Genomic DNA, 15,794 nt, shown 5'->3' on the forward strand with positions numbered 1-15,794 from the left:
AGGCAAACTGATAATTTATTTTGCTTTCAATCTATTTTAATTGCTCTGTTCCCTGGGACTGACAGAACATTTCTATTTTCTCAAGGTTTTTCTTACTCCAAGTTTATTTTGGGCTATTTGATCTTCAACCTGTCTTCAAATTTTACTTCTGTTGGGTTTTATTTTGGAAACAAGAAAAAAGGCTGTAGAAAATGAATATTTATTTTCAGTCTTGTATTTTGGTTCATCTATCATACTGCTGTTTGCTCTTGCTCTGTCCAATCCCTGAGATGTTCTTGTTCCAAAGGAGAGTTCAAAAGGAGTTGAAAGATTTTAACCACCATATTTTCAAAACATTGCATATGTTGTAAATAATTTTTTTTAAAAGATTTTTTTAAAATAACGCTAAAGTTTGCAAGGTTCTCAATACCGTAATAATTATTTCAAAATGTACAGCTTAATTACATTCCAGTTGCTATAGTATAGTGAATGAACTGCAGCTCTTGTGAGAACTGATGTAGAGAAGTGATTTATCTTTTTCTCAAGAGCAGCTTTTTTATAGTCTTTTATAATCCAGAACTAGCAGTTACAAGAAACATGTTTAAGGTGTCAGGAAACTGCATTTCTAAAGCTTGTCTTGTTGTAGCATTTGACCAGCTGATGCATGAGTATCTAACTCCCCCTCTCATCCCCTTTTGGCTTAGTTGCCTACTTAGAGATTCAAACAAGTGTAGAAACAGTGACATAACCTGCTGCAGCAAGGTATGTATTTCAGCAGATATTCTTTTTCTTGAACTTACCTACATCCAGCTTTGACCTATCTACCTCACTGTTCAGTAGTAATTCCATCAGTTGTCTTATCACTACATCGATTTCTCTTTACATTTTTAAGCATTGAAGTGGTTTTTCCCCTTTTGAGCTCTCTTATTTTAGAATCCTTTTGTTACCAAGTGATCTCTGAAGTTATTGAGTGCTAATTTCCCTTTCCATTAAGATCATCAAAACCCACTTCTTAGTGACCCAGAAGTTTTTGTACCTGATGTATTCAAGACATATTTGCGAGACAATAGAGAGGGTAGCCTGTGTTTGAAAACCTGAATATTAAAAATTCAGTGAGTCTCTGAGCCCTCTCATTTGCTTCTACACAAGCACCCGTCGGACTCAGTAGTTTCTCTGAAGCAACTACTTCCAGATTAAGGGGTTTTTTTGTGTGTGTGTAGTTTGTGTTTCCATCAGTTTTCAGCAATATGTATAAATTGCTATACGTCTTGGTTTTCTTAAGAAACATCAGAGGTACTTGCATCTTCCCAGACTGAGACCACACTCATGTGAAGAGGAGGTCAGTTTTATTCTGTGAGAAAGGAAGATTTTAGTAATATTTGAAATAAGCATTGCTTAGTGCTGTGAAGATACTCCACTGGGCACACAAAAACCTTAGATGTCTCCTTGTTCAGTGTATTGGACACACTTTAATCTTCTGGACCAAAGGACTGAGGCTGCAACATCTGATACATACAAAGCTGAGGTTTGATCCTTGATACAGTTCTTGCCACTGCTGTTGTCAACAAGATTTATTACTTAATCTGGATGATTTTGATTGAAGAGTTTTTAATGCAAGCAATTAAAAGGAGCCTATCTTCCAAATTCATTTCATACCACTTCTGCTTGTTGTATGGAATCTTGCTTTTTAGGGATGGGAGGAGATAGGACATACAAAACTGTAAAATCACAGATATATACACATTAGGAATTGTGTTTGTCATGGTCTTGTTTTCTGCCATCCTATCTTCCTCCCTCTTTCCCTTTTTTTCATTATATTTACTTTCTCCACGATATTATGTTTCTAAATTCTACAATTTTTTTCCTATTTTTTTAAATGACTACAAGGGGGAGAAAGGGTGGAAGTTCACTGTATGTAAAACCCCTGTGATTGACAGTCTTTTACCTCCTGCTTCCTAGTAGGTAGATAACACTTGCTGTATGGGATCTTGTTTTGTAGGGTGGAAGAAGAGGGAGGACTACAACAAACACAAATAGTGGTATGTAATTTTCCCTTTCTCCTTTGTCTCTCCCTACTTACCACTCTTAACACAGAATTTGCTCAATCATATGATAGTGCCTTGTACTGCTGTTTCCTGCTTTTTATACAAACACATCTTCGCAATTTTTGCTAGTTAGTTTCCTTAACCACTCGAAGAAAAGATACAAATTAAGTATCACCTAAGACGTATAGGCAGTGGGTCATATTGTGCTCAATCTTGGTCACAATGTGACTGAACTTAAACTGAGCAGGTTCTATATCCCATTGCACCATTTGAAGTCCTCTGGTCATCCATTATCTTTTAAAATATTTAACAGGCTATTGTATGTGGGATTTTGGACAAAACAGCTGTGTTGGGGAAAGGGTAATCATCTTCCTATTTAAAATAAAATTAACTACATGCATAGAGTGCACTGTCTTTTTGAAAAGCTAATACTATAGAGCTGATAGCGAGCGGCCTCATTTTCTGGGTCAAGTTTCATCAAAATACTGTAAACTTAAATTCTAGTTGCAGAATCTTAATTAGCTTGAATGGCACAGGGAGATGGTACTCAGCAGTGCGTAAAACAGATTTTCTGGAGGTTAGAGGGATTTTTCCTCATAAAATGAAATGGAAGATTGTTGTTAGGCAGAGGAGTTATATTATTTCTAAGGGTAGGGCAGCACTCCAAAAAATACTGTGTTGTGTAGTATTTGAACATTTCACTCAAAAGCACAGAAGTTATTCAAAAGATGTCATTTGGTTGGGTTTGGGGTTTTTTTCTGTCATAAGGCTCCCATTTCAGCACTCTTGTTAAAAATGGTACAAGTTGGCAATGTTTATCAGGTAGATATATAAAGCATCATAGATGCAGCAAAAAGGTTATGAAAAAAAAATGCTTTATTGAAGGAATAGAAATAGGAATAGAAAAAAATCAAATGATGTGTCAAAAACTTGTTTCAATGAAGATGATACCATCTTCATGAGACCAAAGTTTGTTAGTGTTGTTCTGGGTTGTTGTTTTGCTATTGACTAAGGGAACATGTCTGCCCAGTGAATCATTCCTAGTTTCTATGACACCCCTAAGATCAGCATAGTACACCTACAGCAAAAGTCACATTTTCAAGTTCTGAATAGCTGTGGTAACTATAAAACATTTGTATCTGCCATGATGATCAGAAAGCTTTTTCATTTCAGTTGAAAACAATAACAAAACCCATTAAATCCTTAACAGAATAGCTAATATGCACTCCTTTTGGTAAGAGTGAATGAGGGATTAGATCCTTTACATTAACTGACCTGCAGAGATTCTGTGTCAAGAAAGTAAATGAAAAAGGTAGAATAAACTTTATCTGTTTGATTCTCATGAAAATACAATATGTTTTTATGGACACAATGACTACGGTCAGGATAATTCTTTTCTTTCTACTGTGAAATTAAAAACAAAGGGGTTTTGGATTTGGATGATCTGTGCTTGGCCCACTTAAAAGGAAGTTCAGCCTTTTGGTGGATTCCTCCCAGACTAGGGTGAAACCTAAATTCACATTGTCAACATGGATCAAAACTGATCCATCATGATGTAAAATGAGTCCCCAAAGTACATTTTCTTTAAATAATGACTGCATGTTGTGGAAAAAATATGAAGTATGATGATAGAGAACTAAGATGTAGCAGGTTTGTACTGTTGGCATTTAAAAAAAAAAAAAAAAAAAGCTAATTGCTTTTATTCTGGCATTAATAACGTTGCTATTAACTTTCATGATAACTTTATTGTGGAGACATGTCTGACAAAATGCGTGGACTACTAAGATGTCAAGAAAAATGACACTTTAAAAGTTTCAGAAGGATTAATTTTTGCTTGAGCTGGGGGGCTCTTTTTTTCTTGTTTTTTTTTTTCTTTCAATGTGCTCGCGATTTGCCTATATAACCACCACAAAACCTATGGATATGTTGGCTGCCTTCTCCCTATGCAGCCTAGAAGGTTGTCCATTTCAACTTCAAGAGTTGTTTTTGGCCTCTAGTACAGTGTCCATCACCTGCAGGCTATACTGGTACATACTATCTCTGCCTCAGTACTGTGGCTGAAAGATATCTTAATGGGAATGGGTTTGGAATAGTGGCTCCTTTTACCAGTTGTAGTGGAGAGGAATAGTGGTACCTTGGGACTCCCAGAGAATTCTCATTATCTCTGCAGCACCTAGAAATCCTGGATAGCACAAACACCCCAGCGTCTAGTTTGGCTAAATTGTAAATGTAAAAGATATGTTGCAGCATGTCAGTCTTGTATTTTCTGTGTTTCCTGCAAACAAAATTTGCAACAACCCTCCTAATGTGATGAAGTAGATACAGCAATTTGCTAAGAAAACAAGAAACCTTTTTAAGGAAAGCTTTCCTATGGACATAAGTAGATACTTAAGTAGCAGGTGTGTGGGTGTAATTTCTGCCTTTTGCTAGATTTTTGAAATTTCCTTTTTATAAACAATGAAACACAAGACTTACTTAAAAATACTGAAGGGTAGATTTTAAGAATGGATCCTTAGAGCACAAAGTTTCATCTATTTTCAAAAACAGTGTTCTGGTTCTTCATTCATACTGAATTTTTACAATGTAAATTAGAAAGAGGGCATGGCTTGAATTGCTTCTGTAGCTGAAATCTGCTATTCAAGTATAACAAATCAGATTAATTATAGTCCTATGTTCATACCTGTTTATTTTGTTGGTGAGATATACTTTCGTCTGGCTTTTTTCCCCCCCATACCTTATAATTTTCTTGTTTTATGCCAAATACATTATGTTTATTTTACCATGAATATAACAATTTTTGCCTTCAAGATAATTTCTGGTGTCCTGTGGCTTTGGTCTTTTAGCCTATGATTATTACAACAAGTTTATAAATATCCTTGTAAATTGTTTTTTCTGCCTGTTTTGAGCTATTTATAATTCTCATTAGCAATTGTAGGATAGGAGATTTCTCTTCTTAAAACACTGAGATGGGATTCTGGAGGTACTGGAGAAAATTGCTAGTCATGGGCTTGATGTCCAAACAAAATAGACACCAGCCAAAGACAAGCAGCAGCCTTCTTATGCATCTACTAAGGAGAATTACTAAACTAGTATTATTCCTGAGGCTGAGGTGAGGAAAACCTGTAGTGCCTTGCAATGAAACCCTGATCATTCTACGATTCTTTCAATTTACTAAATAAATTCCACCCTAATGGTACAAAAAAAAAAAAAAATATAAAATAATCATGTCTTCACGCCATTGCTTCTTTCATGTTACAGTACTGATGACTTTTGTAAATCTGTGTCTGATCTTCACAGCATCACTGGAGATGAGTGACAAGCAGGGTATAGATTCAACCCATCTTCCAACAACCTCGCTAACGTATTAGCAATGACTATGGGCTATCTACTTGGGCTCAATAGTTAGACTGGCACCCATCAGCTGATCCTTCCCATCCACCTGAGTAGATACCTGTCTTACCACCATGCTCATGGCTGGGGTGTGGTATATTCTTACTTTTACATCTCAGGTCAAGAAATCTGTAGCTCTGACAGTTCTTCTGGATTTGTTCGTGTGACTTTTTAAGAATTTGTTCTGCATTGGAAATAGGTACCTTAAATTTTCTCTATCAAGGAGAGTTGAAGAAGCAATGTTTCTCTTTTTAACAATCGCTTTTTTCCTAGTAAAAAGGACTATGCACTTTATAACGGTTTATAGCACAAAGAGGGGATTATGGTCTCAATAAAAGTTAAGATATTTTTTATGTTATAAAGAAGAAAATAGAAACATTGAGCTTTAGCCTTTTGCCTAAGGAACTCTATGCTCTCATAGTATTTTCTGGTCAGGAAATTGATAATGGTCTTCCTTAGAGACTATCTAAACTTTCCAAAGTTTTCTTACAAATGCTACCATGCTTTAAGAAAACAAACCTAGCCATTCAATAGAGAATTTTCTCCTCAGTCTTTTCATTAAAGAAAAACAATTCATATTTAATAAATTTGTAGCATATTTATTCAGTAAGCATAAAAGAAATAACAAATAGTTCGTTGTGAGGGAGGGGAAGCTTGCAGTAATAAAAAAAAAATCAGATTTTACAAAATTGCTGTTTGGGAGGTGTATTGGTACCCCAAGTCTGAGAGATGTTGAATCATCAAAGATAACCAGATATTTAGTATTTCTCTAAGATACCTTAGTGTGTTCTCACTGAGAAATATGACTTATTTGAAAAAGCACTCAGTATTTGGGGTATTTTTTTCAGATTCTTTCTCAAGTGTTCATGTTAAACATGCTCTGTTTAAAACAAATCTGTTCTACAAAGCGTTCAAACTCTACATAATTGTCCTAGAAATGAAAGTTATTGCAGTCTCTCAGCTCTCACATTGTGACCATCCATATATTTCTTCCATCAATATTGTTCTTGTGAAGCTATGTGCTGTTCTCTCCACTGTTTCCAAATGCCATCCTAAGCTGCTACTGTCAATTCCTTTTCTTCATTGAAAATATCCACTTTCAGGGAAAGAAGAAAATCACTCTGAGGAAGATATTTGTCTGTATATGAACACACATAGAAAGCAAATTTCTGGATATAAAGGAGCCAGTCTTACACGTTTGCTGCACAGAGAAGAACATCAATCTGTAGTCTTATGCTCTGGACCTGTGAGGTGAAAAATCAACAATGGCACATGCTTGGATGAGTGATCTGCAAAACAAGTGGTCTCGTTTATATCTGATCTACACTCTTTATGTGCACCAAATACACAAATAAATATGTATAAAATTTATCCTAAGCTCTATCATCGATTTGGTGGTTACCTGTATTCGCCCTAAACCCAGAAGGATTATTAGGCTGGTTTTATGCAATTTTTGAAAAAAAAAAATAATCTCATACATAAATAACTTATGAATAAATTGACTTATAATAACCAGATATGCAAAATAGAACCATGCCCAAAAGAGTTTAATTTAATGTTTAGTAGCACTTATGTTATTTCTAACTTAAAAATAATTCTTATTTTATACTTGTGGTGCAATTATATTGTTTTCTGCTTTAGAGCAGAATTTAGAAGAGTTACTAAAATGACAAAATGTAGACAGGATGGGAGTCCATTACTGAAAGGACTTTTCCTTCTATTTCCATCCAACCTGGCTAATTTTCAATACATACTTGGTATTTTGTTATTCTTCTGTGTTCTCAGCTTATATGTTTGACCTAATAACTATGATTACGTTATTTCCATTTGACCCACCAAGTATGAAATGTTAAACATGTTTATTAAGTGTATTAGAGTCAAGTGATTTACCATGGAAACTGAAGGTTTCCCAGTCTTCATGAAATATTCTTGGAACCTGTCTTATTAATAACAGAGTTTGTTTTTCCATCTGCTAATACCACTTATTTTCTGTGAAGCAAAGGATTATGTTTTTTAAAACATCATTCCTTGAAAAAGTTTGAAAAATAAACCTTCCCTATCAAATAAAATACTTCCATGGCAGGAGTCCTTCCAGGTTTCCTGCAGTGTAAAACCTTGACTACCTGTTTCAAGGCTGTGAGAATCTGCAAATGTGGCTGTTGGTGCTTTCCTATGCAACAATGTTCATACAGGTATTGTTGGTGAAGTTGGATATTACATTAGAAGTTGGATATTACAGCCATTAATCTGCTCTTCTGGCCAGTGGTCAAACCACGGGTGTCATGTTAGGAATGCCAAGTATTTCTTGTGCCATCAGTCCTACACTTATAGGAGAGCTGCCTATACTTATCCTTCAAGCTGAGAGGTCATTCAAGGAATTGCTTCACAGGGTTGTGGATGCTAGGTTATTTCTTCTTCTCCATTCCCTCATGAGTCCCTTCTTCCTCTGAAGACTGGTAGCGTTCATGATAGGTCTGCACAGCGCTGGCCAGAAGCACACATACTGCCCTGTGTCAGGCTCTCTGTGGGAGAGGTAGCAGAGGGTATGATTTAGGTTAGATATTAGGAAAAAAGCCTTCACTATAAGGGTGGTGAGACACCAGAACAGGTTGCTCAGAGAAGCTGTGGATACCCCAGACCTGGAAGTGTTCAAGGCTGGGTTAGGTGGAGCTTTGAGCAAAGGTCTTCCTGCCTGTGGCAGAGTGGTTGAAACTAGATGTTCTTTCAGTTCTCTTCCAAAACAAACCATTTTGTGATTCTATCAAAAGCAACAATTGTTTAACTTTGTAACTCGAATTCTTATACTTCTGCTTATCTCCTTCATTAAGATATCAAAATCAAGTCACTGAATTTACAGAGACTCTAGCTGGGACTCTTCAAGTCAATGGAAGTTGGTGTAGTCATAACTCTAAAAATAAATGGCCTGATTTTTATACTTTGGAGGAATTTTCACTCAAGCAAGAAAATTTTCACTGCCAGATGGTGATGGAAGCATTACTACAGCAAGGGGATATTAACAAAGATGCACTCAGCAAGGCAAATTGTTACCATAGTTACAGGATGCTAAGCATTTTCAAATAAATAAATAAATAAAATTAAACTGTATTGTTTAGATATCTGAATGGCAAAAAAACAATTTTGGATTATTTTTCCATTTTGAAATGGATGTGGTTTTCCTACATTCTGCTTAAAACTTCGTTACAAGCCTTTCTTGATGATTAGGTGCATTTCTTTTTACCTAATACCCTTATCAGCTGTATTTATTTTTATTCTTGAGCAAATCCTGGAACTTACTTCCTTTCCTTTCTACATTCTTCCAGTATATCTGTATAACTGAACAGAGCATAATAGTCCAAAGGATTTGTAAACACCCTTTATGCATTTATAGCACAGTATGACAAATGATAAAATTAATGTTGGTGCCAGTGTAACGGTTCGTGCATGTCCTCAGCCAGTGACTGGCCTCCCACTGTTTTAGTTAAAACACAGAGGTAGTTCCATGGAAATGTCATGGAAATTAAAGGGTCTCCAATCTGGTTTTAGTCAACATAAATCAAGACAATTTCTGCCATTCAGGAAGAAATGGTCCTGCTCCACTTAGAGATATACAAGTCTATGGGGCCAGATGGGTCATACCCCAGAGTGCTGAAGGAGCTGGCAGAGGAGCTTGCTAAGCCACTCTCCATTATCTATCAGCAGTCCTGGTCTAGTGGGCAAGTCCCTGGGGTTGGAGGTTGGCCAACATGACACTTCTCTACAAAAAGGGCAGGAAGGAAGAGCCTGGAAGCTACAGGCCTGTGAACCTGAGCTCAGTGGTGGGGAAGGTCATGGGGCAAATGATCCTAAGATCATAAAGCATGTGCGGGAAAAAGAGGGAATCAGGCCCAGTCAGTATGGGTTAATGAAAGGCAGGTCCTGCGAAAGGCAGGTCCTGCTTGACCAACCTGATCTCTGACGAGATGGTAACCCACCTGGTTGATGTGGGAAAGCACGTTGTCTATTTGGACTTCTGTAAAGCATTTGCCACTGTCTCCCACAGTGTTCTCCTGGAGAAATTGACTGCTCATGGCCTGGATAGGTGTATTCTTCACTGGGTTGGAAACTGGCTGGATGGCCAAGCCCAAAAGTGGTGTAAATGGCATTACCTCTAGTTGGCGACCAGTCACTAATGGTGTCCCTCAGGGCTCAATGTTAGGGCCAGTGCTGTTTAATGTCTTCGCTGGTAATGTGGATGAGGCCATTGAGTGCACCCTCAGTAAATTTACAGGCAACAACATGTTGGGTGCGTGTGTTGATCTGCTGAAGGATAGGAAAGCTCTGCAAAGGGCTCTGGACAGGCTGGATCAATGGGCTGTGGCCAGTGGTACAAGATTCAACAAGACAAAGTGACAGGTCCTGCACTTGGGTCACAACAGCTCCATGCAACGATACAGGCTTGTGGAAGAGAGGCTGGAAAACTGCTCAGTGGAAAAGCACCTGGGGGTGCTGATTGATGGCTGCTAAACATGAGTCAGCTTGTGCCCTGGCAGCCAAGAAGGCCGACACATCAGAAATAGTGTGGCCACCAGGACTGGGGAAGTGATTGCCCCCCTGTACTTGGCATTTGTGAGTATGCACCATGAGTAGTGTGTTCAGTTCTGGGCTCTTTACTACATGAGTAATATTGAGGTGCTGGAGCAGGTCCAAAGAAGGGTAGCAAAGCTGGTGAAGGGTCTGGAGCACAAGTGTGATGAGGAATGGCTGAAGAAACTGGGGTTGTTCAGTCTGGAGAAGAGAAGGCTCACGGGGGACCTTATTGCTCTCTACAAGTACCTGAAAGGAGGTTGTAGTGAGGTGCGGGTCAGTCTCTTCTCTGAAGTAACAAACAATAGGACAAGAGGTAACAGCCTCAGGATGAGTGAGGGGAGGTTTAGATTAGATAATAAAAAAGATTTCTTCATTGAAAGGGTAATAAGGTATTGGAACAGGCTTCCCAGGAAAGTGGTGGAATCGCCATCCCTGGAGGTATTTAAAAAGACATGTACACGAGGCCCTCAGTAACATGATTTAGTGGTGGATTTGGCAGTCCTGGAGTAAAGGTCAGTCTTGATGATCTTAAATGTCTTTTCTAAACTAGTTGATTCTATGATAATATGATTCTATGATAAAGTGAGCCAAATGAAGCCTTACAAGAGGGAAGAGTTTGTGTCAGACAGGAATGCTAAAGCAAACCTATTTTAATGAAAGTAGTTTTTTTTTAATAAAAGAAGCGGTAGGAATGTGTTTGTTAGCCATGCAGTAAAAGATAACACCTTTGCTGTTGGAGGGATGTGCTGTGGAGGCTATAATTTTACTTCATGCCTTGTAAAAGTTGTTTGACCCATACTGAAATCTGCAGAACATTTACAAACCAGGATATTTACATAGAGTAGGGAAAAGGGAAGGCAGAGAATGCTTCTCTTATTCTTCTTTTGCTAGAAGTAATCATCAGATACCACTTCTTTAAGCAAGAATTTTGACTTACTAAATCAATGCAGAAAAGGTTAAGGACAATCTGGCAGGAGTTTCAAGGTGAGAGATTTCTCATCTTTACAAATGAGAGACTAATGCAGCTTCTCCTGGCTCAGTGGAGACATTTTTCTGTGTATTTGAAAACTGTCCTGAAAAATGCCTCAAAATGTACAGGTTTGGCACTGGAAGGCTCTTGAACTAGTTTGATAACTTGCTGGTTCATGTAGGAGTTGTGGCAATTCTGTTGCTCTTGGGACCAAATAATTTTCTTTTTAAAGTGTTCAACACCAACCTGAACATATGGAACACCGGTGTTGCTCCCATAGCTGGGCTCTCCTTCCTGCAGGATCACACTTTGTGTTGTATTGACACCATCTGCCACTATTTTAAATATTTAGATTAATGGTCTAACACTAATCCAATGTCTTAAACCACTAATTGCTCTGGATCTGTAGAAAGGGAGACAGAAGCTGATTTCTTCCAGGAAAAGGTACTCTAATTTGATTTTTCACTTAAAATGTTTTCTAGATTGGGGCCAAATACACTAATGCAGTTCGAGCAAGCAAAGTATTCAGATGTGAATAATCCATGAATATATATAACAAATCATACTTAATTACATTTTGATGTCTGGATAGAAGCCAGTATGTTTTTTCAAGTCCCAGAGGGAAACTGTTCAGGCTATTTATGCATCATTTCATAAATTGTTTTACCACCATGCTTCATTTTGCTCTTCAGGCGTATTCTAAAACTGACATCACTTCTTAAGAACAGCATCATGTTAAAGTGGGAACGCAAATTTCAGTATAAAATCACCAAACAATATTGGAAGGAAGCTTTTTTACCCAGTCCACCCAAAAATTTTTTTTATGTCTTCTTGGATGCATCTTTTTCTTTCAATGTAATAAATTTAAATCCATTAAGAGCCTGTCAATATTCAACTTGATTTAATTTGTTATACTAGCTAGTCTTAGAAGCAATCTCTAGCCTTCTTTTATAGAATTATATGTATTAAATTTACTAATCATTTTGCATCTGTAGAATTATCAGCATCATATGTTGAGAGAATGTGGTATTTGACTATTACAGTTGTGTTAGCATATAATAAACATAACACATAGTTGTCCTGAAGGAAAGATTCGTGGTCTCTCTGCAGTATGCACTCACATACACACCTTTTAAAACGTGCAATAGTTTTACACAAACCTGTTCTAGCTTTTTTACTTCTCATTATTTGGGGTGTGGCCTTCCAAAATTTTGCTTCTAATTCTTTGTTCCTTAACTCTTTTATTTGTCTTCATTATGATAACAATTACCTAATTTGCTGTGGTTCCATAAATAGATAAAGGTTTAAATTGCATTTCCAGCTATGGCAAGAGCAAAACCCAGAGGAACAAAAGAAAATAAAACTATTTTAAATGCTTAAAAATTACGACATTGTTACTTTCACCATTTACTAAATGCATTTAGATGATGTAGAAATGTGTCAGCGTACACTGGTTTTAGCCTAAAAAACAAACATTTTTTCCAGATATTAATTTGCATAAATACTTGGTTTATTATGATATGCATACTTAGGCTCACCAATATAATGCTTTAGTATATTAAAAGAGCTATTCTTTTCTTACACATGTGTAGGTTGCTCCAGTGTCAGAAACAACAAATTAATTCTGCTTTATTTCTCATGCAGGCTTGCAAACACGAACAAATTTAATTAAGCAAATCTGGCTGAACCAAACAAAATATAAGGAAGGATTTGAAAATGGGTGCTAGAACATGACAATGGTATTTTTTGTTTTGGTCAATGGTAATGAATCTGTGCTAGTATTAGGAAAACATTGCTGCTGACTCAAACCTGCATGAAGCCTTAAAGTAAAGATGTCTCACCTGAAGTATTTAGGCATCTGTGTTATAATCAGTGTCATCTGTTAGGCAAATTACTTCATTCTGTGTGCTCATAACCTCCAAGGATGTATGGTGTCTTGGCTGAGGCAGAGTCATTCTTCTGCCTGGAGGTTCTCCTCTTGTTGCAGTTGACATCAGCAGAGCACTGCTGGAGAGCCTCAAGTGTTTATGCTACTTCCCCACTGTTGGTGTTCTGTGTCCCTTATAAAATAAATGCCTCATCACAGAGCTTGATATCTAACAACTGGGACTTCTTATTTGTGAATCTATCTGGAAGGAGTTTCTCTAGTTCTGATCTGATGGAAACTGACTTTTTGTTTTGTGTTGTACACATGATTTAAGTGACATTCTTTTTGGTGCTATGCACATGATTAAAATAGCAATTAAAATGAAGTTTCATCCATCACAAATTGCCACAGTTGAAATGTGTTTTCTAAAATTATTACTTAAAAAACACATTTTTACACTTTAGAGTAAAAAAAAAAACAGAAGGTGAATGATTGGAAAATGTGGATGTATTTCAGGGCCTTAGAAAAGTATTTGATATGCAGGATATTTGCATCAATAATAGCATTGGGGTTCTTGGCTCCTTTAGTGTCAACAAGAGAGGTGGAGGGAGAGGGAAGGTGAGATAGTAATCTTTTTTTTTTTTGCCTGAGAACTTAGACTCTTAAATAATACCAATAAGCGCCACTAAAATAATTTTTATAGATATTTTTAATTTAGGTAGTGGATTTTAATTTGTGTTCTACCAGACATTCTTCCCAGCATTTGTTTGATAAATACCACTGTTTAATCTTCATTTGGAAGGAAAATTCAGTGAAGATTAGTTGATTGTATTAAAAACCCTAATTTTTGTAGAAGGAATATAAGTCAGATAAATGTCTACATTCATATTGAGATGTTTCTATTGCAAAACAAGTATGAAAGAAAATATAGTTTTTGTTAAATATTGAACTTTCCATGTCAGCTTGTGTTTTTTTGTATTTTTGTCCCTGCTTTTTATTATTAAAACAAAATGTCACTGCTTTGTTGTTCAGGGTATTTTTGTAGTCCCACTGTAACTGTAGCTGTTTAAACCTTTGACTTAGCATCATCAAAATCTTGCTAAGTGTTAGAGGTTTAACCTAAAATATTTGAGTAGGAAATTAGGGCTCATTTGCTCTCAAAACATGAAATGTGGGGTAATTACCTGGCTGCACTGATTTGAAAGAAAACTTGCATTTGCCGCACTGTGACATTGTTTTATACTTGTGTCATCAAGCCCATTATATGTACTTATGCTTTCAAAATGTTAAAGAAGTACATTCTCATTCACAGAGGAACAACGCACAGAGAAAACTGTCATTAGGAATAACACTTCCTTGAAAGCCAGGTCCAAGTTGTAGTCCAAAGAAGCTCTTCTCATCTTTCATCTAACATTGAGGGGACTTTAATTCTATAGGGGCACTTTTCTTACCCCAAATAGCTCATATTTTGTTTCCGTGTATATCAGGAAGCATTTTCTTGTCAAAAGGTTGAGGAAACCTGGTAACAAGCTAGGGGCAGGTGGGATGGCAGCACATCCTGCACCAGAGCTTCAGTGTATAGGACCCATGCTGGAAGAGCTTCTTGCAGCTCCACTTCTTCCAGTGGCTCAAAATACATCTAAGGTTTTCTCTTCAAAGGAGCTGGATTGAACTCTGTCAACTACAGTTTAAAAAGTTTAAGTTCACATGAGCAGACCTGAGCCCCAAATCCACTGGGGGTGATTCTGAGGCATTATACTTACAGTAGGGTTGTGGGACTTTAAAGGTGAATTGCCTCTGATAGTGAACATGGGTTAATTAAAAAAGGACCTTCACCTTTCTCAAAGATGTGCAGTCTGTCTGCTCTTAGGTGAGAGGAAGCAGGCTTTGGACCTTTGAGGGGAATTTTGGTAATCATTAGTTTTCTTGCAGTGTTCCGAGGGTAAGCAACTCAATCATCATCGTACTCCTGGTTTTTCACCATCTGTTTTACAGGCAACTTTTTCTCTTGTCTGAGGATCCTGGAGACTGTCCTGGCGTTAGACAGGTCTCCTAGTGCTGCTGTGAATAAAGAAGGCATTGATCAGAACACTTTTCACCAAGCGCATTGTTTTGGTCCTACTACTAGGTGACTTCAAGCTACTAGATTTTTACTTTAACCTTTGTGTTTAGGCTACTTAAAGATCAATGGAAAAATTGATAGTCTCAGGTTTCAGAAGTGAGTCCCACCGTGCATCCCTCTGTTTGCCAAGCTGATTTTGTTTATATTTGCATTCTATGGGTTTACATGTGAGACAAGATCCAAACGTTTAGGCATTTTGTAGCCTGGTGTCAACAAGCCTGCAGACAGTGGATTAGTTGAAAATTTTAATGGCTTAGGTTTTGGACATAGTGTCTAGTGCTTCATGAAGGATAACAGACTTCTGGTAACTGAGTCAAATATTTTCATTTGTCTTCTCTGCACGTTATTCAGTACAGCATTTTCTACTTACATAGTTTCATGGAAGTGTCTGGTCTCTTTTCCCAAGTAACAAGGGACAGGACAAGAAATAACAGCCTCAAACTGTAGTAGGGGAGGGCTAGACTGAATATTATGAAAAACTTCTTCACCAAAAGGGTAGTCAGGCACTGACTGGAACAGGCTGCCCAGGGCAGTGGTGGAATCACTGTCCCTCGAAGTGTTCAAAACCATGTAGATGAGGCCCTTAATGACATGGTTTAGCGGTGGTCTTGGCAGTCCTAGGGTAATGGTTGGACTTGATGATCTTAAAGATCTTTTCTAACCTAACTGATTCCATGATTATATGAATGTAGTTGCTTAGTGTAACACAGTAATAGATGAAGGTTGCAAACTTCTGGAAATGTTATGAGTTTCAAAATCCAGAGACTGTAGGTTTTTGTTTTGTTTTGTTTTTTTCTCTTCTTTTCCCTTCCTTCATATTCTTGGAAGGGTTGTCACTTTGGGTTTTTTTTAAGA

General features: G+C 37.2%; 1 protein-coding gene across 6 annotated transcripts in view; it reads left to right on the forward strand.

Annotated features, from left to right (window-relative positions):
- The window catches only part of FGF14 (fibroblast growth factor 14), a 395,214-nt gene that overhangs the window by 223,701 nt on the left and 155,719 nt on the right, over window positions 1–15,794 (forward strand). For 2 of the 6 annotated variants that reach the window (XM_061349281.1, XM_061349279.1), the window contains one exon: window positions 1,979–2,018. The exons of the other annotated variants lie outside the window; for them this stretch is intronic. Coding sequence is in view for 1 of the 2 variants with exons in the window: in XM_061349279.1 (XP_061205263.1) it covers window positions 1,979–2,018 (40 nt within the window). In the remaining variant the exon portion in view is untranslated. The remainder of the gene's footprint in view (window positions 1–1,978; window positions 2,019–15,794) is intronic. 6 annotated transcript variants of the gene reach the window in all.

This window comes from Neopsephotus bourkii, unplaced genomic scaffold (assembly GCF_033783945.1).
Source record: "Neopsephotus bourkii isolate Nb327-2 ecotype Australia unplaced genomic scaffold, CSIRO-AGI_Nbou_v1 NB_398, whole genome shotgun sequence".
NCBI lineage: Eukaryota > Metazoa > Chordata > Aves > Psittaciformes > Psittacidae > Neopsephotus > Neopsephotus bourkii.